This window comes from Taeniopygia guttata, chromosome 4, assembly GCF_048771995.1.
Source record: "Taeniopygia guttata chromosome 4, bTaeGut7.mat, whole genome shotgun sequence".
Lineage (NCBI taxonomy): Eukaryota > Metazoa > Chordata > Aves > Passeriformes > Estrildidae > Taeniopygia > Taeniopygia guttata.
Genome location: NC_133028.1, coordinates 22,882,779 through 22,907,648, shown reverse-complemented (window position 1 = coordinate 22,907,648; position 24,870 = coordinate 22,882,779). Strand labels below are relative to the sequence as shown.

General features: G+C 39.4%; 1 protein-coding gene and 1 long non-coding RNA gene across 3 annotated transcripts in view; both read left to right on the top strand.

The window, feature by feature from the left end:
- Positions 1–10,427: 10,427 nt before the first annotated feature.
- The window catches only part of PDS5A (PDS5 cohesin associated factor A), a 79,173-nt gene continuing 64,730 nt past the window's right edge, over positions 10,428–24,870 (top strand). The window contains exons 1-2 of one of the 2 annotated variants that reach the window (XM_030270949.4): positions 10,428–10,698; positions 11,494–11,664. In XM_030270949.4, the coding sequence (XP_030126809.1) occupies positions 10,672–10,698; positions 11,494–11,664 (198 nt within the window). In that variant the 5' untranslated portion in view covers positions 10,428–10,671. The remainder of the gene's footprint in view (positions 10,699–11,493; positions 11,665–24,870) is intronic. The other variant, XM_030270948.4, reaches the window with a different exon arrangement.
- Positions 11,672–24,064, top strand: LOC140683924 (uncharacterized). The gene is made up of 2 exons (XR_012055570.1): positions 11,672–19,116; positions 19,244–24,064. It is a non-coding gene; the product is annotated as an uncharacterized lncRNA (long non-coding RNA).

Genomic DNA, 24,870 nt, shown 5'->3' with positions numbered 1-24,870 from the left:
CATTCTTTCCCAGTGAATAACACCAGCAACAAAAGAAACTCAAATTTAGAAAGCCACAGGCCATCTTACAGTTTCAGTGACATAAAAGGACAGTAATTCCTTCTAACAGGACAGTCTACAGTCTCCAATTTATTTAAGGACTAGGCAGACATTAGTACCTGTCAAATTCATGACAATTCCAAGTTCAAGGAATGAGGGAACCATATCTTAAGACAAGCTCCACTCCACCCTGCTCTAGCTTATGACATTCAGATTGGTATCTGCAACCTGATACACACAATTCAGGATGGAGCAGAGGTGGTGTCATTTGGATCTGGGCCCATCTGTAATAGACAACTTATTAAAAACCCAAACAAACAAACCAACCCCAAACAAAAACAGTTGATAGAACCAACATGAAAACATGTTTAAGCTTTTTTCAAATGGATGATCAAACATGAACTCTTTCAACTGCTTTATTTTCTGTGTAATTCTTAAATTTCTGAGTTGGGAAGTTCTTCTTCTGTATGGTGGTGATGGTTAGGAGACAAAAATGTGTACCCTTAAACTTCAGTGATAATTTTATCAGTTTTTATTATGAACTTACCTATTTTCCATGTACAAAAAATAAATATACTACATGCTAGAAGAGTAGAAAAGGAAAAGGTATACTGTATATTACATATTCAGCAGAGTAAATTGCCAATTTCCCCCTCATCCATTGTGCTGGGTTTGGGTGGGTAGAGTTAATTATCTTTACAGTGGCTGGTATGGGGCTATGTTTTGGATTTATGCTGAAAGCAGGTTGATAATGCAACAGAGCTGGTTTTGTTATTGCTGAGCAGCCCTTACAAAGTGTCAAGATATCTTCTGTGAGGAGGCTGGAGGTGCACAAGGTGTTGGGAAGGGACGCAGCTGAAGCAGCTGACCCCAACTGACCAAAGTGATTTTCCAGACCATAAAGTGTCATCCTCAGTGTGTAAAGCTGGGGAAAGAATAAGAAAGGTGGGGACATTTTGAGTGATGGCGTTTGTACTTCCCAAATACACGTGATGAAGCCTTGATTTCCTAGGGATGGCTGAACACCTGCCTGCCCATGGGAAGTGGTAGATGGATCCCTTGGTTTTCTTTGCTTGTGTGTGAGGCTTTTGCTTTACCTAGTAAACTGTCATAATCTCAACCCATGAATTTTCTCACTTTTACCCTTCCAGTTCTCTTTCCCATTCCAGTGTGAGAGAATGATTGAGCAGCTGTGTGGGACTTAGTTGCCGGCTGGGGTTAAACACAACATCCATAAACGTGTTGGTAATTATTTTCCTCAGCAGCATTATGCAGTTTGTGATTTTTATGACTCTTAAAGACATGTTTTTGGACTTTCCTAGTTGTTTCTGGTTATACATATACTTTTCAAATTCAGCAATTATAAAAGGCACATACAAGTAAATCTGTATCTAAATTATGCTTGAACACATGAATGGGATGAAATAGAAAACAAACATTTCCATAATTTAAGCTTGTTTCATTTATTTTTCAAAACTTTACACTGTCAGGTTCACTGCTTTAGTGACTGCAGCCACCATCACACATATATTCTTCCCAGGTCTCAGCAAGACTAATGCAGCATCAAAACAGCAAGCAGGACATATGCATACAGAAATAAAAGCTCCCAATATATTTTGATGTAGCTCTCTAGCTGACCTGAAACTCCCCCTTATATGTAAATGGAGGGCAAAAGAAGTCCACAACAATCTTCTTTTTAACTTTGAATTTTAATAGTATGCTCTGTTTTCAAAAATCTCCTTGCAAGTTTGTTCAGCTAGCTTCCAAAGATATTATTATAGTGGCTGTTAAATATGGAAAGCCAAAATCAAAATTGAAAGGAACTTTTATATGAAGCAAATAGCACTGTAGGTGTAACTCATTTTGAGATATATAACAGAACATTTAATTATATTGTTCTCAGAATTTGGCTACTCAAGTTCATCTTGAATTTGGCAAAATTGTACTTACAGATCACAAATAATGATATTTAAAAGATACTTACAATTCACTCAGAGCTATTTATTTCACCTTCTATCTCTGCATTTTTTGTTTGCTTACATGGAACTCCTACTGTCCAGACACCTGCAGATTTTCTAATACATGTGCTCATCTTTGCTCATTCCATTTCTCTTGTTCATTCATACCTTTTCCTGAGTTCCCATTTCCCACACCCAGCAGCAGGTCAATGGACAAATCTTTTAGAAAGGAACAGAGAGACAAACACCAAAATAAGGTATTGGTAAGACAGAAAAAATATTACTGCAAGTTTGCTTAAATTCAGGAAACTATAGAGGCTTTTGTGGTTTTTTTGCTCATAGATCATGTCAGCATTTGTGTACTTCTTTTAGTGTTATTTTGTACCTGCTATATGAAGGAGCTTCCTCAGGGGATTTAAGGATCTATTGCTTTCTTCCCCTAGAAGTAACATTATTCTGTTCTTACTATATTCAGAATCTGATAGACTTGTCAACATGTTTTTTCATTTAAATAGAAAAATTCTTGCCTAACAGTGAATCTAGGCAGCTGAATGATACTGAAAATAGATGAAAAATATGGTTCACTCCAGTTTTCTTCTGGATTAGAGGCGGCTGCTGAGCAGATCTTGAAGGTTTAAAAATTGATTAAATATAGGTCAATGGCATTTCATAAACAAAACCTGACTACATCTAAAATAGTGACTTAAATGTTAACATGGTGGCTAAAAGTCTTTTTATGCCTTAGTAAAGGATTTAGATAAAGAAATTTTACAATTTTAGTGAGTGCTTCCCTGAAAATATAAATGATTAGGTATAAGTATGCAGTGTCTGGAAGATAAAAAGCACAGTACAGAGATATACTTAAGAAAGCGAGTGTTCATGTGCTTGATATAGTGTAGTTATAGTATATTACACAGAGTACACATAAGCTTGCCAAATTCAGATATGATATAAATAGTGGTATTAGATGCTGGTGAAATTCTAAGTGGACACATACCGGTCTACTTTACAAGCAGTAATCCCTCTGCTGGCAATAGTATCACCTTCATTGATCACTCCATCATCATGGACATTTTTATATTGCATCATGAAGAATTTTTGGCTAAAAATCTGTATATTATTAACACAGTTTTTATATTAGTAAGCATTTTTGTCAAGACTACACTTTTCTCATTTCTCTATTTGCTCATGATTTGTCTAGGTTACTTCTAGCTTTGTCTACTCAATACTTGATATTCTGTGCTCTCTTCAGACACCAATTGAATGTCTGCTTTGTCAGGCACCCTCACAAGTACTAGCTCAAATAACCTTATTTAGCATCTCTGCTGCCACATATACTGAATTTAGGAAAATTTTCTTCTGCTGATACTCAGTATTCCCTGCTGCTGGATCACTATGCTGTCATGCTAGTTGATGATCTGGATGCAAACATCCAGTGCATTAACTAAAGTAGAATTGTAAGGCTGAAGTGACTGGAGCAGCACAAACAAAAGAAGTAATTCTATTTCATAAATTCAAATGCAAATTGTTTTTTATGAGGGTTTGAAATTCCAGGTTTGATATTCAGGTTCCAAAATGGCATAGTGGTGTAATGTTCTAATGATTATCCCCTTGAGCCATTCACAGAACACATTGACTGGATCATCATTACTTGTTCCCCTAGTGCATAAACCTATATGATCAATATATTTCCTGACTTTGTTCAAAGGCAAACGATAATGATTCTGTTGTTGTCACACAGTCATACACACACACTTTGATGCTTCCCTGCGTTTGACAAATGCAACTCTTTTTTAAGCCTCTGAATACACCACAGAACCTATCCATCAATGAGAAATGACCCCGTCATTAGAGCACAGCTCTGAGGCTGCACATCCATTCATCAAATGTCTTTCTTTGACCATAATGGTAAATTCCAAGTTCATATTAATTTGTAAAATTTCTTATCATTCTCTTCTTTACTGCAAGCAGCAGACATTCTATCTGTTGGAAGAATTAGCAACAGCAGCATCATAATTACAATTAATACTTTTCACAAAAGAGTCTCTTAATCAGAACTTTTAAGTACCACACATATTGTTATTTTTTAATAGATCATAGGACAGTTCTTATTTAATGAGGCAGGGGGAGAAACTCATTGTTTTGCCTCCAGAAAACAGCTGCCATGGGCTAAATATACTACCAAACTTCCCCAATTTCCCCAGTAGTATTTCCTCTAAGCAGTCCCATACACTCAGAATTTCCCCGAATCTGCCTTGTTATTTGAAAAAATATGATGTGAATATAAAGAATCATGTGCTACAATTAAAACTAAGGTAACTGCAAACTTCCTTGTAGCCTGGGTATGACAAAAAAAATCTCAGAAAGATTTCACAGAATGGAAAAGTTGGGTTTGAAACGGACTTCTTTTAAATGACCTTCAGCTGATGACATAGCAGTCCGTCACAACATCTGCTGTACACCAAGTATTAGAGAGAAATAAAGGGCTAATGAAAGACACAGGGTATTCTTGAGTATGCCATAAATAAGATAACTTTACTTTATAAAAATAGTGTATTAGCTAGCTTCATTATTAGTGGTCTAGCTAAAGAGACTTCATAAATTCAGTTTACATGGGATCAAATTTACCCAATCAGAACCTGTCCAATAGAAACTAGAAAATTTTGAAGAATAGTTGATCCATCCACAGCTTCCCTTATAAAAGCCTGGAAAAAAAGTCACCATGGAAGTAGAAAGATTTCACTGGTGAAATGCCTAATTTTTTGCTGTAGCAACTTATCAATGTGACTTTTGAGAAATTATTGACTGTGACAAAGAAAATTGAAGCTTTTGCAATATGGTGCAAGCAAAGACACATCTTCTGGACAGAAAGGATGATAAATGCACATATTAAATATATTATTGGAGAAAAGTAGACTTGGTTGTCAGAAATGAATAGGTGTAAATGTATGTGCTTTGGACACATCAGGAACAGAGATGGAAATAACCTTGAAAATGTAATTATGGAGTGAATGGTGACAAGTCATCATAATTGAGAGCAGCTAGAAAGGAGGTGGATAGATGACATGCAGTAGGCTGCTGTAACTTCAGTTTCTGAATGTTCAAAACTAGCAATAGATCATGGAGGCTTCTAAAAATTCTCCTGTGAAATCACCAATCTGCAGGTGCCAATAAATTGATTTTACTTCATTTGCAAGCAAATAAAGAAGCACAATCATTTTGTCAATAGAGTGGTTTGTAAATTAAAAATGTATTCATAAATATACACTTTTTCACAATGGCTCAAATGTTATGTATAGTGACAATCTTCGCCATTTCTGAATGTGTCAGGACACTACAAAACTTCAGTGGCAAGTGTAATGGTCCCTGGCAAGTGTGTATATATATATATATATAAACATATATATGTAAATATATATCTATATATGTGTGTGTGTGTGTGTGTGTGTGTATGTATGCTGGGGAACTAATGAATCAAGAGCAGCCCTGTACAAAAACCATTTGGGGGTGCTGTGGGTGAGAGGCTGGACATGACCCAGCCATGGCATTCACAGCCCAGAGAGCCAAACGTGTCCCGGGCTGCACCCAGAGCCCCGTGGGCAGCAGGGGAGGGAGGGGGTTCTGTCCCTCTGCTCTGCTCTGCTGAGAGCCCACCTGCAGTGCTGCAGCCACCTCTGGGGTCCCAGCACAGGAAAGACATGGATCTATTGGAACTGGTCCAGAGGAAGGCCATGAAGATGATCAGAGGGCTGGAACATCTTTCCTGTGAGGAAAGGCTGAGAGAGCTGGGGTTATTCAGCCTGAAAGAAGACTCCAGGGTGACCTTGTAACAGCCTTCTAGTACCTAAAGGGGATTTACAAAAATGATGCTGACAGACTTTTTAGCCTGTTGTGATAAGACAAAGGGTGATGCTTTTAAACCAAAAGAGTGTAGATTTAGTCTAGATATAAGAAAAGTATTTTTTACCAGGAGGGTGCTAAAACATTAGAACAGGTTGCTTAGAAAGGTAATGGATGTCTCATCTGTGGTAACATGCAAGGTCACACTGGACAGGGCTTGGAGCAACCTGATCTAGCTGGAGATATCCCTGCTTACTGCAGGAGAGCTGGACTGACTAGATGACCTTTAAAGTCCCTTTCTACCCTAACTATTCTATAATTCTGTGATAACTGCCCTATTTCCAAGCATGATTCAGAATAAAGGCATTTTTAGGCAGCACATGGAGAAGCCCTCCTTACCAAAACCAGAGCAAAAATAACATTTAGACAAATCATGGCTATGGATCAGTTTCAAAAGAGTTTATCATCCATACAGTGTGTGGTCCTTCCCTTTATTCAGAACTGGTACTATTCCATGAAGACTCAGTGAGCAGTGAGATTCTTCCACAAGAACACTTTGTGTCTCCATCTGATTGTCTTTATGACATAATACACATAAGTCCTCCTGCACCCTTTACAGATTTTATCTTGTCAATGTAGAAAATGGGAGATATACAAGTCCCTGGTTTTCTGGCAAAGCTCACTTCCTGGGCTGTTCTAAGAGTAATTTCACTGTAAATACCCCCTGGAATGGAACACCTTTTGGAGCTTTTTCATTATAACAATGCACATTGTCAAGAAACTCACCTCTGACCACCTCACTTTACAGCAGATGTAAAATACATCAATTATTAAAATAGGCAGTTAAAACAATTAGGTAGTGTTATCGAATATATATTATAATGCAATGACAGATATTACTTATTGCAGTTCACAACACAGTGTCATGTCTTAATGTCACTGTTTACTTCTTAGTCATTGTTACTATCTATGTTTACTGTCTTAATAAAGACCTGAGGAGAACCACTAAGCAGTTTCTGGAAGCATGTGAGCATAGCTTAATTTGATCAACATGAATTAAAGGATTTTCTATGCTTGAAGTAATCACTCCATACACTCTTCTGTTTCACCCAAAGAGGGTTTTGTTCTGAAAACCCTGTGCTGCATTATTTTCCCTACCAGTAAAACCACATTTTTCCTTTCTTGATCATTTCCTTGAACCTGTCCTATCACAATACAAAAAAAGAAGTGCCTCACAAAGCTGACACACAGGTATTCGGCACCCTTTATTTCAGTCTGTTTATGAATAACAATTGCAATCATAAGTCTAAAATACAATCAAAACAAACAATGTCAGATCGGAGCAAATACATACCAATAAAAAGAATGTGAGTGAAGGTAATAAAATTCTGATGCAAACAGTAAAATCTGGGTAAGACTAAAGGACTCGGTAATATTATTAGACAGAGCCATCCAGTAAAACCCAAGGGATCATGTGAAGCTGGCTACAGCTGTACAAGCACAGTCCAAGTCAGATCTCAGCTGCTTGCTGAAATTAGAAGGGTGAAGGTCAAACAAGCAAAAGCAACAAACCAGAGACTAGCAGCTGTAATTGTATCTGATGACAGCAGATTTCAAGACTATTCAGATTAAGGAGTACCACAGGTCAGATTATCTGAAGCTTTTATGTTTTTACATTCTGAAAATGCCATGCATATATTCAAACTAATTGGCAGTTAAGTGTTCATTCATATGTCCCTTAATTGGGTGTGAGATCAGATCTACATGCTCTGTTTTAGCCCTTTAGAAATTTCAAATAGTGCAGAAGTTCAAGTCCCACTGCTTCTCTTCTGAGAAAAGATAGAACCATTGCCTAATCAGCCCATGATTACAGAAATTTACACCTACACCTCTCAGCTACTTTGCTGATATGATTTGTCCAAGACTCACTCAAAACACTACATATCTGGCTAACATACTGCTGACTAATCACTCATTACCCATAAAAGCAGGAATCTTGTGCGAACTCCTTGACAGTCAACCTTCCACTGATGCCTTTCAAGACCTTCTGTGTTATTCTAACTTCACTATTTATCTGAAATCTGAAAGAAGACAGAGGTCTTGGTCCACAGCCAAGCGTACTTCAGTGTGGGGAGTCACAAAGAACTTTCGTAACATGAAACAGAATTTTGATTGAATGAGCAAACCTTGCCTGGCTCTCTCAAGTCAAATATTTGAATTGCCTTGTCTAACTACAGGCTACTTTCAATGTACATATTCCTTACAATGCAAGACATTATCTTATTCTTTGGTGAAAAATAAAAGTGATTAGAATTGCACTAGAGGCTTTGCATTGTGTTTGTCTTAGACTAAAAGCAAGTTGTGGGAGAGTAGCCCTTAACCATTATGTTCTTAGTCCTACTTCACAACCCATTGTATAAACAATTCTAAGTAAAAATGGTGTCAGTTTATGAAAAAAAAATCTCGTAACTACAAGATTACAACAAGAAGTTATGACATTGTAGATCACACTAATGATATACATAACACAGTGCTTTTCAATAACAACTAAAGAATATTTGAAAACAAATATTAAAATACATGAAATTCAGAGGCTTATGTGAAATTTCTGGAATGCAAAACCCGTAATACTGCAATTCTGCCCAAAGAGAAGTCTGCGTAACATTTTTCTAGCTTTATGTTTGGTTCACGAAAAAAACTTAGCAATGGACTCTTTAAATTTATGTATTGATTTTTACTGATTTAGATTATTTTTCTATTTAAAGTGAAAAGAGCTCATATAGGTTTTTGATATACATACTTTATTTAGTTACAGAATAATCTTCTAGGAGTTGTTCCTAATTTATTATGCTAATAGAAGTGTATTAAAAATAAGGAACCTACACCAAACGGTTTATATTAGTAATTTGATTGGAGAAGGAAGCACCTTATGTAACAAATTTAAGGATAATATCCAAATATGTTCAATGTATGTAAGTTCTAACAGTACATCTTATTTGATTGACAACAAGTTAAAGCTGATAGCTAGTCTCAGTGCTTCAACATTAAGGCAAATCTAAATGGCCCCTTTAGTTTAGATTCTGAAAAAAGATTACATGCTTTATTTATTTACTAAAATCAATACAACCTTAGGGTCACCTGTCTATTGTCAATGTCCAAATTCATTGATCCTTAAGCTGGGAGAGAATCATTTTATCTAAATCTGGGTCCACAGCCAGATTTAAATGCCTGGTCTGATGACACCCTTCTAAATTTCAAAATCAGTGTCTGAGATCTTCCAAGTGTTCATTGCAACTCTCAGTTACTTTCACTATAACTCTTCTAAGCTGGTTTCATAGAGGCTGTGGACACTTAAGGCTTCAACTCCCCTAGGACAACACTGCAGGGAAACAAGGAACACAAGTGTAGGAGAGCAATTTCCTACCCACATGCTCCCACCTGAAGCTCCAAAAAGCTTTTCAGTCTTTGTAAAGCTGGAATTTGGCATACTTCACCATAATCTTACTTACCCCTATCCCATTCCCTCACCCTCCCGCACCTTTCCTTTGCCACTGCCAGGCCATGCTAGCTACCACCCTGCTGTGCCTAGAGAGGCTCCTGTCGTACCTGTGCAATCCCCATGGAGAGAAACATCCCTCCATGGAGACTGGTCCTGACCTCCTACCTTCAACATGCTCTAAAGAAAATTTATTAGAGATTTGCAAAATTAAAGAAAATAATAGTTTTAGCTGGCTTGAATAACAAAACAACCACCTGAAGACCCAAAATTAGTCTTGATTAGTTAAGTCATCTTTCAGCTGTCACACATCTCTGAGTAGCATGGGCATCTCGAAAACATTTCATAGCCACCTACACTTCAAATACGACACGGTACATACTGCAGATTCAAAACAAACAGATATATCCCACTTTGTTATTGCTTTTCCAGACATACCCCATCCCTTCGAAATACGAATATTAAATTAGAAAGACATTTTGCACGGAAGGATTTTCTGAGCTGGCTGGCGAGGGCTCCTTTGGTCTGTATAGTCAAGTTTCTCCTAAAGATTTACAACCAAAGTGTGGATACTCCTCTTTCCCCCCATCTGCCTGAAGAAGGACTGCTCACTCTCGCCTGCCACCGCACTCTCCGCGCCCCCCACACACCGTTTCCGCACACTCTTCTCTATCATGCCGACCAGGCCCCAGACGCCCGAGGGACCGGCCCGCGCAGCCATGAGCGGCCTGAGCTCCGTAAGGAAGCAGCAAAGTAACTCTCGCTTCCCGCGCTGCAGCCGGGAACCCGCAGGCTCGCTCGCTGACACTGCTGGCAGCCGGGCATCGCCGCTCGGCGCCAGCCGTGCCCTCGCCGCCCCGGAGGAGCCTGCCCGGCCCGGCCGCTCCGGGGGGGTTTAGGCGCCAAGCTGAGGCAACGCCGCTCCTGCGCTCCGTGCGCAGGGCTCCGCGCGGTGCCAGACTTACTGGGCGGCCTCGCCCTCTGCCCGGGGCGGGGGCTGGGGGCTCCTGGCGGGGCGTCGCCGCCGGCCCCGGGCGGGCAGGGGAAGGGGAAGGGGAAGGGGCGGGGGCGACGCGCAGGCTCCTCCCGGGCTGCGCTTCCCTGGGCGGGCGGAGAGCGGCGCTGGGTCCCCGCGGCGCACGCTCCGCCCGAGCCTCCCCCTCTCCCGGCCGCCGCCGCCGCCGCTGCTGCCGCCACCGAGCCGCTCCCCCTCCCCCAGCCAGCGCTCCCGAGCAGGAGCTGCCGCGCCGCGGAGCAGGAGGCGGCGGGAGCGTCCAGGGCAGCGGCCGGCGGGGTGGCGGCGGAGCGGCGAGCACCACCCGGCACGGAGGCTGCTCAATGCTGCACCTTCCGGAGCTGCATGAGGTAAAGGCGGCTCCGGGTCCCGCTTCCCCCCGTGCTCGCTCCCCGCTCCCCACGGCCGTGGGGGTGTGTGCGCGGAGCTGGGGCTGCGGGGGGCTCTTTGTGGGCCCGGCCGAATGCGGGGCGGCGGGGCGGGTGGGGGCGGGGGGGTGCGGGGCGAGAGCTGAGGGGACATGAAGTTGCGGGAACAAATGGAAAGTGGCGAGTGGCCGGGCCGCCTCTCCGGGGGGGCTCCTGGAGGCGCGGGAGGGCGGGTGGGGGGCTCTGAGGGAATGGGGGGTTCGCGGGGGGGTTTTGTTTGCCCTCGCCGCCGCCTCCCTCCCTTCCTCCCTCCCTCCCCCTCTCCTGTTGGCTTCTCTGCCTCCCGATAGTTTTGAGGCCTAACTGTTTAGGCCTCGTCTCCCGGCTCCGGGGCCGGTGTGCCGGCTCTGAGCCATCTCCTGGGGCCGGGAACGGCGTCTCCGGCCCACCCCCCGGGCCGTAAGGGGCCCTCGGCCGCGGGGTATCCCTCGATTGGGCCCCAAATTTCATTGTAAAACCGTCGGCTGCGAACTAACAGTGTTGGGCTGGAGCAGCCTCGCAATGAAAGGAGGAGCCGGAGGGGAGCGGAGAGGCCCGAGTCGCGGGGAGCGGCGGCGGGCCGGGCCTCGCTCCCGCCGGGATGCGGCGGGGGCAGCGCTGGGGGGCGCGGCCGGCGGGGCGATAGCCGGGGCCTTCAGCGAATTGAGGGTGAGGAATGGAAAAAGAGGGTTAGAAAGTCGTTTCCATTCTGCTGAACTTTTGTTTTCTGACCGATAGAGGCCGGTAGAGGACTGTGGAGAAGGAAAGTTTATAACCAGCAGCGCCAGGATGGACTTCCCTGCTACCCAACCAAAACCTGCTGCCGACGGTAAAATCATCTACTATCCTCCTGGAGTGAAGGAGATTACGGACAAAATTACCAACGATGAGGTGGTTAAACGGTTAAAGGTGAGTAATTCTGAACTACCACCCCCCTCCCTGCAACTTTTACTTGTTAAGGTAAACATTTTATCGGTGGAATGGAGAACTGCCAGAGTTTTGTTGTCCTTCCTGCCTGCAGACCTTTAAGGGAATATGACTTCATTGTTTTTCCTTAAGAGTGGAGGACCCATTTTTCCCATCTTTTGTAATTCATTACTGTTCTCTTGTGCGTTCTCTCAATGCTGGAGTTGATACATTGACTGCCAAGTTGTACATGAAACATATCCACAGTCTAGAGGAGAGATTTTGAAGTGGAATCATAAGTAGTAATTGGAGGATATGCTAGCAAAATTTTTTTGCAAGCTAGGTGGTTTTTTGGGTTCCAGCACTTGAAGAAAGTATAGCTGAGCGGAGGAAACAAGTAGGTCTACATAAGGGTATTTATGATTTAAAAGATCACGCTGTTTGCAAAAAACAAAGCTTAATTTGTGGACTTTATGGATGGAATTTTGAAATAGTTTCAAATGTAAAACCTGCTTCAAGATTTTTTAACTTAGTGTGATACATACTGTTTTTTTCCTATTTAGTATAATTGACAAAATTGCTGAATTTTCTTGAGCAAAAGGGATTGCTAGAAAAGCATCTTCTCTGCTTGTTTGACAGCGTCCTGGAGGAGTGCAAGTCTTGCCTCTTTTTTACTTTACTAATCCCTTCTTCCACTGCAAAAAAAATTAAATGCTACTGTGAGTAGGATTATTTCTTAAGTCCATGCTGAAAATAGAGAATTAAGTTGAGCATTGATCAAATATTGACACAGCTCATTTGTTAACACCATGGTCTTTGGACCAAAGGTTTTTGTAACCTAGGATTTGGTCCTATGCCCAGGATGGAGTAATAATTTTTAGAGATTGGAAATATTCTATCGTAAGTTTTTCCTAGGTATAAATGTGAGCAGAACATAGGCTTTGTGCTTTGTTCTTTAAGCAGCAAGGGTTAAAAAGTGGTGGTTTTTTTGGTTTTTTTTAATGAGCCTTGTTGTCCATTTACAGTTTTGAAAATGTTGAATGGACAAGTTTGGCCTAGTATTTTCAAAACTGCAGTGGAGTTTTGCCAGTTACAGGAGAGGATACTAGAGTTGTGACTGTTTAGACAGATACCTCAGATTAAAGTCTGTGGAATGTAAAGGAATGTAGTTTTGAGGTGATCCTTGAAACAGGTATTTTATTATGTCCCAGTTGGTGGACTTGCAATGGTGAACTATGTCATTTCTATATAATAGGAATAATCGAATTTCAAAATCATATATACATGTTTTACTGAATTCATGTGTGTGTTAGACATGATTTCCAGGCTAAGAGCAGACTTCTTTCTTGTTGTTTTTTAATGAATTATTGTTACAGACTTCAGACAGCCAAGAAATTTGAGAGTAACTTCAAATGGAAACAAATACTTTGCTACTGCACCTACTGACATTCTTTTTCTGTCTGAAACTACAGAGAAAGATTTTTCTTATGGTATTGGTACTGTTTAATCAGAATTAGAGGAATTTTTTTTGTCAGGTATGGGCTTTACTGAAGCATTAAGAAAATGGGAAGTACTGTACACTCTAGAACTAAACCAATGAATGTATTTTTCTTTATGCTTTTGTATAATGTGTATGTTCTTTATGAAGTTTGAGCATCTTTATATCAACTTAATTTGCAAAAGCAAATGCATTTTGATATATGGAATGTTATGGTGATGCTGTGCTTGGGATGGAAATTCTTGAAAAGGTTTTGTTCAATTTCTTCAAGTTTTCTTCGAAAGATAACTTTCTAGAACTTTAAATGTGACTTAATGATAAAAGCCAACTTTAACAGAATGTAGCAACTCAGGCATGAATCAGTTCTTGAAATTGTAGATTTTTTGTCTTCTTGGCCATGTGTCAGCCAAAGATGCTCTTACAGAAGGTGTTTCTTACAGAAAATGTGCAACTTAGAGTTCTGGCCACCAGGATGTGGATCTGTTCCTGCGAATTTTTGTTCTTTTAGCGTGTTGAAGTCATGGTCAACTTAACTGGTTACAAATTTGTGTCCTTATTAGCAAGTTTCCTGGTATCGCATCTGTATTTTTGTGTCCAGACCTCTTCTTCTAATGAAAGCTTTTCTTATTATTGGAACTTGAGACGTTCTGGGCACCTGTCCCAGAGTGCCTGAGCAGCAGCTTTTGTGCCAAGGACTTTTAAAAAGAATGTTTTTATATCCTTTCCCTCCTTCTCCTTGGACTTGTGGGTAATAAAATGTAGGCTAGATGCTTTCCAAGTGTTTTGATACGATGTATGATATAATGTATGATAACATTATCATTGTCCTGAAAATGAAATATTGAGAATTTTAAAATGAACATACATCTTCAGAGAGGTGTAGAAAGGAAATGCCTCAGGATTGCATATGTATGGCAAATGAAACACAAGTTCAGGTGCTCAATGGAGTCAAAGGTAGTTTCTGGAGTGTTAGATTACATTGATGGTTTGATGCCTTCTTAGAGTGAGACAGTATGTGATGTATAGTTTCAGCTGTTGAGGAAGTGATTTTAACTGGTGTGCTGTGGCTGGGGTCAAGTGTCCTTTCAATAGATCCAATTAAGTTTAACCAAACTAGGCATCTAGCACGTACCAGAGTGTTGAGATTGACTGTACTTTTGACTACAAAATTTTTTTTTAGGTCAGTCTTTCTCTTTACAGGGCAGATGTTCAAGTTACATAGGGATTGATTTTAGAGCTGCAAGTCAGGTGCTTGACAATTTGGGTAAGGCTTGTGAAGAGGGGTGGTAACTTTGGCATAACCAAGTGATAGAAGGGAGAGCAAACAATTGTAGGGCACCCAAGAAGCCCTCCTTCAGTTCCAAGATCAAACTAGAACCTAAATAAAACATGAGAGCAATCATGTTAGCAATATTATATTTCTTTCCATAAGATAGTTGAGAGTTGAAAGAAGTTTTAGAATCTTGGCATCTGCTTTGTTGCAAAGCTTCTTTATGACTGTTAACATTTTTTAAAAAATTGACTGTGTTTTACTGCTGTGTTAAACTGCAGACTTGTATATTGCTGTCAGTAAACTATTAAATCTCGGATATTGTTGCAGTGTGGTTTGATTTAGTCAGTTGGTTTTATTATTGTTAGTTATCCTTTATACTCTCCTCCCCCGTTTGTCCCCACACGGTTGGTTTGATCCAAGGTGTTTACCCCAAAAGTTCCCACTTGGCTCCCCAGTTACCTGTCAGTCTTCTCACCTCTCCCTGTTTTCTCCTTATTTGGTTCCATCAATCTGAGTTTGTTCATACCCTTTTGGTTGTCAATCCTGTAACCACCCCCCAGTTTCTTCGAGAAAGTTCTGTATCAATCACTCCAGTTTAGCTTTTCTATTTGTCCCCTGATCTTGTGCCCACCCATGTTATGTTACCATAGGTTGTTATAGTCGATGTCATCTCTCTCTGGTTTATCCCCATTGGGTGAGACAGGTTTGCACCCCTGTCCGCCCACCCCCTTTTTAAGTTGCTGTAATCTTTTATTTCTTTGGCGTTTGTTCCCGCACCCATCTAGAGGGCAGCTTTCTTGCCTCACTTGAGTAAATAAAGGAGTCTTTGGGCTCGCAGACAAGTGTCCTTCTCTCATCTCTTCATCTCCTCTCAGCGTGCAGAGCTATCGAAGCTGCACAACCCACACCGCAGCAGACGGCACTACCAGGGTGGCAGACCCCGTTCCCCTGGAGTGTCCCCGGCCTCACACAGGCAGTGCTAGCTGGCTCTACCTATCTGCCCGAGGTCGTGGCAGGTAGCCACTGCAAGATATAACTTTGATTACAAGAGACTTAAAAATGTCGTTGATACAAAACATTTTCAGTCATTATGAGTAAGATTAATAGTAGTGTACTTAATTGTCAGATACATTACAAATAGCCCCATCAATCCGAAATGCGTAGAGACTGATTTTCTCAGTGACTGGCTTAAACAGCCCTTGTAGGCAAAGCCAGAACTGCCACCAAAATATGTGGGGCTCTCACGTGCTTGTCCCAGCCTCTGTTTCTGTACCCTCTGTACCAGCATTTTGTTTTGCTGCACACCAAAATGGAAAGGTTGGCCAGGTTAAAACTTAGCAGGGAAAAAACCTCAAAACCAACCAGCAACATAACACCCACCCCTCCCCAACTAAGTTAATTTTAACGTGAGCCCTTTTCTTGTGTAATTTATCAGGAAAATTCACAAAAATTTGGACTGGCTCAGGGCAAAACCAACTTCTTTTTGTGGCAGTCCTACCTTAGAGTGTTGAAGAAGCCTCAGAGTTGATTTGAATGTGAAAGGTAGCAAATGTTTTCTTTTGAGATAGGGATGGGGACATTTGCACTGTTTCTGGAAAGCCATCATGCCTGCTAGAGTTTTTAATGTAAAAGAAAGAATGCAGGATGGTGAATTGAGATAAAGCTTTGTCCTAAAAACTGTATAGTTTGGTAAAGTGTAAGACAAATCTGTAGACAAAAAGAAAATACAGAGCAGCATTTTCTTTTACCTTGCGATATCAGTGTAAACACAAATTCACGAAATTTCTAAAAGGTGCATTTAATCAGACACTAAATGTACACAAGTAAAAAAAAAAAATCTGAAACTTTTCAAAGGAAAAGAAGTGATAAATTTATTTCAGCATGGAAATTTTAAACACAGGTTTAAGGCAGCGTTTAAATATGTTTCTGTGAAATTAAGTTTTATAGGTTAGAGTTTAGTGAGGGAGATACAGTTCTTTATCATGGCTGGGTTAGAATTCTGGGTTTTGTTTTGTGGAGGTTTGGATTTTTTTGGGGAATGATTGTCCTTTTGCTTTTCAATCAGTCCAGTAGTCTTGTTCTTTTTTCCATGGTGACAGGCAAGGCATTTGCTGTGAAAGTTGCGTTTGATTTTGATGCCCCCCACACCCTTCCATCATCTCTGCAATTCTCCCCCTGCCATGCCCACCCCAAGGCCTAGCTTGTGATCGTCTGGGGAAGTTAGCACCCCAGGTGTGCCTTGAAATCTTCCCTATCTTGTCCCTTGGCATGTCTTAGTTGTTACATGTTTTTGTGCAAGAATGAAACAAACACCCTCCCTCTCCTTCTTTCCGTTGTCTTTCTGCATGTTCCTCTGGTTATTAGATATTGGCCCCTTTGTAGTTCGGCCTGTTGTGTTTCCATACCACTAGAAATAGGTAATGCTAACAATTTGTCATATCATGCGCAGGTAGTTTTTAGGCATTCTGTTACATCATGTTGAAATTGGTTGCTTGTTGCTACTTAAATTTTGGAATAGGCTGTAGTTATGTGAGAGGAAAAAAAAAGTTAAGTAAACTTGTTATTTCTGTGTAAGCTAATGGCTGCTCTCTGAGCTTGTGTAGTTAGATGGACCTTTGATCTGATTAGGATTTTATGTAGGTAGTTATATTAAACAATACTAAAAAATACAAATTAAAATGTCATCTGGTAGAAGAAAATCTGTTGTGTCACCCACAATAATTTGGTGTGTTTGAGAGGAAAAGGTATATACATAGTAAGTGGGTGGGATAGTATATTAACTAATAAATGCTCTTTGCTGGCATGTCTTGGATGGGTGACTTGCATGTATTTACGTGCTTATATTTAAGAATTATAAGTAATTTTGTGGAGATCATACAGCCAGGTTATAGAAATGTTCCACAGTTAATTATTCTAAGAATTTTAAACTTTCATTAATTGTATTTAATTGCAGACTGCAGTTGCAATGTTCCTGAGCTATTGCTAGCCACATTAAGCCTAAAGCCAAATTTTTAATTTGATTTTGCTCATAGTTTAATCTTTTTAATTAGTTCGAGTCATGTAACAATCAAGTTTTTCATTAACTAGGACAGGCCACTAGTCAGAGAAGAAGAAATTGTGCTCTGATTTTTTTTTCAATGGAATATTAACCAATTGCTTTGTAAATGTCCCGATTTTGTCAGTCCTTAGAGGAACAGACCATGTAGGCTTACCAAGTTCACCCAGATGTTACTGAATTTCAAACTAATTGATGATGACACCCTTTGTTTTTGTATCTGATAATTCTCTTTTGTTACAAGTGCGTCAGTAATTAATGGCAATTTCACATGTACAATATTATTCTAATGGTTTCCCAGCAACACCAAGATAAATGTATTGTGAAAGGGAAAAAAAGCCCCCATTTGAAAGGCGGGGGGGACACCTAAAAGGTTGCTGAATTAGAAATGATGACTTCTGATATCTGACCGCTGAAATGGACAGACTAGTTCAGAAGTCTTTATGCCCTTATTTATTCTACTATAAACTTCAAATAATTTTTATTCTTATGCTAATGCTTTTTTTTGTGAGGTGACTGCCTGATGTTAATCACAGTTAAGAGATGGGGAACTGTAGAGTTACTGAAAAGGGAAAAACCAAACCCTAATACCAGAAAGACAAGCTGGCTTCATATGTCTGATTTGGTATTTCTAAATTGTGACTTCTGAAGTGAAGTGCATACTGTTGCACTTTATATGTTCAGAATGAAAGTTTCTTTGATTTCAGCTACATTTCTGTGTGCCCAGGGCTTCTGTAAATCAGGTGTTACCATCTCTCCTAAAAAACCCAGAAAATGACTAATGTTTTCTATGAAAACTCTGTTACAGGCTGTTTTATAGGCATTGTATAGAAACTTTGTAATAGGTGGAAGGCTGGCATGCAAATCTTCAAACTTTACCATTTCAAAATATAGTATAGAATATTAATTTTCTTCAATTATTTTCCTTCAGTTATAGTATTCCATCCTTGATAAATAGGAAAGGTGGTCTTTGAGCAATACTTCTCTACTGAACAACCTTGATTAACTACAGAACAAGTTATTTAATGTGAATGGAACCAAGTCATGGCTTAAAGATTTTGGTTGTGGTGTTTCCTTTTGTGTGTGTGTAATCACTTAACAAGTACTATATTAACATTACTGTTATAAAGACTGCATAGAAGTTTGAGAAGTACAGGATTATTTACCTTGTAAAAGAGTTGAATAAGAGTTTTGTGATAATAATAAATTACAAATATCTGATTTTGTCCTCCTGTTCTAAAACTGAAACAAACTATTGAAGGCTAAATATTACTTAGGGGCATACTGGAAGCCTGTGGCAGACCAGAGCTCTACTGATGTCTTCAGTGTAAGTGACATGATTTAGTCATAGAAATCACTTTAGGTGGATATGCAAGTCAGTATGTATTTTTATGGTACAATGTGGGAGACATTTTGTGAATTTAAATATTTTAAATAAAGCTTCAATACAAAATCTGTGACAGACTGCATTCATATGAGGAGTTTGAATGCCTAAGTTTGCAAAACAACAGGAGCTTTAGCTGTGGTCAAGGACTCATAAAGGAAGTGTTATTCTCTTACCAGTGATACTAAGTGAAAGCAAACCTATCCCTGGGCTTTCAGACAGATATAGAGATGATTGATAGAAAGGTGTCGTGGTTTGAAACGGAAAAAGAATTTTTCCGGAAGGGAGAGGTCAATTTGGACATTGACCAATTGAAGGTAGACACGCCTCTGAGAACACAGAGGGGTTAAAAGCAGAATTCCCATGACAAAGGGAAATCAGACATACACATGTGGTTACTTTTCTGACTTTTCTACTTGACTCAGTTCATACTTTTTTGTCTGCTTAATGTCAGTGTGCATCTTCTGGTATGATAAAGAAAAACAACAGACAAAATAATTAGCAGATCTTTGGTTCACAGTATATATTCTAGCCATTTAGGTAGTTAAACCAAATTTTTCTGTAGTCCCCAGTTTATGTTAAACATTGTTTGTATCTGAGGGTTTTTTCCCAGACTGCAATATCTTGTTAATCATCGTTACCTAGAAATCTAAACCACATGCTTATTGTTGGTGTTACTCAAAGCAATGTGTGTTTTGCTGGCTTTGCAGCTGCAGTAAACGAATGAACTGTATTCCCGCTGCTGTGCTGACATCAGAATTTGGCTGTTATAAAGATCTCTTAAGCATGATGAAACACTGCTAAGGAGAAACAAAGATAAAATTGGCACAATGTAGTTGCAGCTCAGGAATGAAGATATTGAAAACCTTCTGGTACCTGAATAGCAATGGGGATGTTCTAAACATACATTTTATTTATGTGAGATCAAAGGTACCTACTTGGCTGATGGAGGTGTCAGAGCTTCAGTGTCAGGATCAGTTTTGCAGTGGGGGAAAAATCCTTTCAAATTTACTGTGAAGGCTGATTAGTCCTTTTAATGTCTTACTCTTAAGTGAGTTCCTGTTTCTTTCTAGTTGTTCAGTTATATTACCTAATCTTAATGGTACTCTGTTGTCTTCCCTGAGTACAACCTTCACGTTTTGCTGGAATACAGTTTGGTAGTCGTTAGCATTTTAGGCCTCATGTCTTCAGTTTCGAATGCTAGAAATTATGATATCTGTCTCTGTGAGATTTATCAAAACTTTCCAAACTATTGAAACAGAGAAAAAGTTTTGTACTGGCAAAATACATTAATAAGCATTAAAGAGACATGTATTTTCTATTTACCAATAATTTTTGAACAGATATTGAAGATGAAAGAGAAGAAGGAAGAACATTTTTTTTTAAAGGATTTTGGAGAAGTCTTATATTTCTGGAGTTTTCCCACACACTATTCTTTGGTGTCTACAGCATCTGAAAAATGCACATGCTTAAAAATAAAGTGGCCAGATTAGTAGTTAGTAGTGTTAGAATTTGCTTGCAGTCATTAAAGAATTCCCCTTCCTCTGCAATTGTTGTCTCTCTCTCTTACCGCTCTATGTGGAAATAGCCTGATTGACCATGAAGAAATAGCTTAACACCTGCAATTTTAAAATATTTAAAAAATATTATGTAACTTACTGATCTTAAAAACTGTTTTATCTGTGCATTGAGTGTGAAAGCCCATCAAAAGACCAGCTCTAAGCTCGTGCTTGCTATGAAAATCTTATTACTGTTGTTTTAAGTACCCAAAAATCAATCTCTCAAAAACAGGAGGGAAACATTTGTGTGTCTCAGTTTACTTTATATATGTGATAGAACTTTGCCTGGGAAAATGTTTTGACCTCTCTTTTCTAATTAAATAAGTCTAATTTCTTTGTTACTGATCTTCCCTGAAGTTACTTTAGTTTGAAACTTGCTGGGAGTTAGACAGAGGTTTCAGAGATTGAACACTTGTCTAATTGCTGCCGAATAGAATAGAAACATCCGAATCCTGTTTACACAAAGGAACATGGACCAGCACTGTTAAACATTTCAAAAGGCAGCAGGCCATGTGCTAGGTGGAATAAATTCAACTAATTATTTCATGGGTGTTTCAAATGTTTTAGGGGTTCTGCTGCCCCGTCTCCAGCTTTCTGGACAGGGCACCCACAGGAAAGTGGGCAGGTAATGCAGGAGGACGAGAGCAGGGCGAGGGTTTGCAGCAGCTCTCTGAGAGGAGAGTGGTGGGGAAGAGATCTGTTGGAAACCAGCCAGTGGTAATTCTGCTGCCTGTGATAAAATCAGTGTCAAATAGCAGCAGTACAGGAGATAAACAAGAAAAATATAGCACAAAAACTTTTTAATATTCAACCCACAAACTGGTGGTTTATGGTGTTCAAAAGTATTACTAGTTTTTAAACTTAAAAGTGATCGTTTTTAACAACTGAATTTGAGACTTGTATTCTGTGATCAGCTTGATGAAAATTGCTTATACAGTATGATGTTAGTGAGAGGGGAAAAACGCAACAAAATCCAAATCACTCAGAAGTAATTTAAAATCTCAAAAGACAAGGAGTGAGTACTTTAACTGATGTTTTGTATAGTGGTTTTTTATGTAATTACCTTTTTTGGGTTTTTCTGGCTACTTAGAGTCAGGGTTATGGTACAAGTGCTGAAGGAGAATGTGTGCAATGAAACTATAGTTGAATTTAGGAAATGCTTCATATAAAGAAATTTTGCAATATGAGTATTACAAATTATGCCAATAGTGATGTGGATATGAAAATAAATTGGTTATAAGAAGTTGTTCCTTGAAAAAAAAAAAATGCTTATTGACTTCTGTTACAAATTCAGTGTAAGGTGAAATATGCAACCACATCCTTCCTTAAAATTTTTACTCTGTTTTTTGGTCCATAGGGTAGTCAAAGTATAGCAAATCCTGCTATTTTAATAGCATTTTGTGGTTTAACTGTGCTTTTCTTCTGGTTCCATTTGAAAATACATGCATATACTTAATTATCCAAATGCAGTAATGATTCTCTGTAATAAACTAATTACTGAAATTTAATCAAACTATTCATAATTTAGTAGGGAATTATTTGAAAGTAAATCCTGTGGAATATAAAAATTGTTCTTTTCTTGTGATTTAAGAGAGTAAAACCTGATACTCAGTCACTTAACTCTGACTGCAGTGCTTTTCTCTGTGCCTTATTCCTGTCAGTGATAAAGGAAAAAAATTTTCTTTTATGAACTTTGTTTACAAGAAGTAGTGAAGAGGAATAATTCAGACATTTAGCTGCTTTGTTTGCACAATGACACAATATATTGTAGAGTACGTGAAAGGAAGTTTAATTCTTAAGCTGTTGCAGTAATAAAAATAAAGCAGGTAAACTCAGTACTTTGTTATGATGGTTGAAAACAACTAGGTGATCTGTGACCGGGGGAAAAGTGGCCCTTTATGTGTGGGTTTAACAGGTGTTTCTTTCTCATCAGTGAGGTGCTGCAGAGTTAACTTTCATTCACCTAGAAGGCAAGTAAAGAACATAAGGCAGCTTTTAAATCTTTTTTCCTTGAAAATGCATGTTTATTTAAATGCCTAATTCAATCATCCTTTATAAATGTAGTTGGCATGTGTCATTATTCCTGAAAAATTCTAACCCATCTCAGAAACTCTTTCTTCTGCTATTACCAGTACAACAGCAGTGTCAAGAAGTAATATTTTTGCTCATGTGAAGTCACTAAAGGAAGGTCTAGTAGTTGCATTTGTGACCTGTGCAGTAACATTTTTTTCTTAGAAAATGTATGTAGAATATGAAAGTAGGTATAACTGTAGCTGAAGGGAAATTGGGAAATCTGGAAATAAGATTTCAGCTTTGTTCTTTTTGAAACAGGTAGTCTAGACTGCTGTAAAATCATGAGAATTCTGCTTTAGGAAATGGAGGGTTCACCAAGTACAAAAACTATCTTTGTAGAATATATACACATTAATAGTACTGGAAGTAGGTCAGTAGAAAACTTAAAAAGCCATTAAAAAAATCACTTTGAAATGGGAGTAAAAAGCATGGTGTCTGTGTTTCTAAATCTCAACTGGGAAAGCGGGGGTGGTGTGTAATGTTTTCCAAAGTTACGGTCTTTCAGTCCTAGCCTATGTTTGCCTTTAAAGGTTAAATCACCTTCAGTCAGATTACAGATTATAAAGCTGCCATTTAGTTTTTTTTCACTTTGACATTTTTAGATACTGTCTTTAGTTTATGTTCTTGTGCAAATTGGAGCATTCTGGTCTGAGTTGGATATGCTACGTAGATTAAAGAATACTCATCCTAGAAATGGAGCTCGGTGTGTCACTCCATGTTTGATACTAAAACTGGTTTCTGATACCTGTGTATGTCTACGAGGATGGAGTTCACCATTACATTTTTATCTAGCAGTAGAGCTGGTTTGAGAAATGCCTTGAGGGTCTCTTATCTCACAGGCTCTGCCTCCTGAGCATTCTTCATGCTGTGGAGCAGTGCCCTAATTCACACTGTCTTGAGACTCCTCAGTTACTCCAACTTCAGTCTGTACGAGGGCTGTCATGCATCTTTTTCTGTACAGAATCTGAATTGATCTCTCTCAGCACTTTGTTAAAAGCCTGGCATCATGCAGCGTCCACAGAAAATTGATTTTAAAACTAACCTCAAAATTTTAGAAATAAGGACAATATTAGTTGTTGGTGTTTTTAGAAGATTCGTTGAGAGTTTTCCCACAATTTTTCATAATATTTTTCAATATTCTGCTCAAAAACAAAGTTGTGGACAAAAATAATTTCATCAGGAATGTTACAATGTGGATGAGTAAGTAATGATGGTTTGGTCTTGTAGAGTATTGCAAGTCAGTTTAGTGATCTGAGCTGACCTGCGTAGTGGGTATACTAACATAGTCTAAATCAATTTAGTTTCTCTTTAAAATAAAGAAATAAATTTACAAGGCTAGTTCTCTTTATAGTCTGCCAGAATTGTGTTCTGGAAGCTTGTCATCCTGGCACTGTTGTATATGAATACTTTTGAGCACTTTTATTGTGATGCTGCAACTGAAGAAACAGTTGCTCATTTTCACTGCTGCTGCCACTGCTGTTCAGCAAGAATAATGGTTCAAAGTAATTTTCCTTATTTGAGTCACCAGCACTCCTAAAGTCATAGAAACAAATCAAGTTTGTGAAGAGTGAGAGGAAGAAAAGTAAAAAATAGAGTCACATAGTGACTGTAGGGAAAGAGGGGAAAACTGATGTTGGAAATGGTGGAGTTGCTACACTAGTAACAACTAGTAGTATGTGGAGGATTGCTGTGAATCAAACCCTGGTGTATGGAAGCACAAACACTGAAGCCAGCACTATGAGCCAGTTAAATACTCTTGCTACTTGTGGGCCATACTTTTCCCTGTGCCTATCCAGGTGTATCTGTGGCTTGCAGGATACTGGATTGTAGAACTTATCCAATTCAAAAGCAGTTTTTCCAGGTGAGTTTTCATTTGGATCAGTGTGACTTGCACAGTCACCTACTACCCTCTCCTTGCTTTTGCAGGAGCTCTGTGATAATACTGGGGTGAACTATTACTTGCAGTGACAGCTGAATTTGGGACACTGTGTTCATTGAGTTTGACCTTACTAAATCAACTTCTATGTCATTAAACTGCACCATGAGATTGGGCTGAAGTAGTCTCACCCTCCCCTGTCATTTTTACAGCCATGTAATGAGCTGGTTCAAGAAGCAGATACACCTGAAAAGTAACCTGGGCAGAAAATGGGATTTTTCAGTAGTGTCACTTATCAGCCACTTACATGCTGGCATAATGGAAGGGCAGATTTGGGTTGACTCACGCAGCCATGAAACTACACCCTAAGAAATTCTACAAACACCCCTCCACCCCCTCTATTTGTGAGGCAGTATCTCTAAACAACATGAAGTGTGTCCCTTGTTTCAGGGAGCTGCAAATCTCGGTGCAGTGAATGATATACTGGCCTT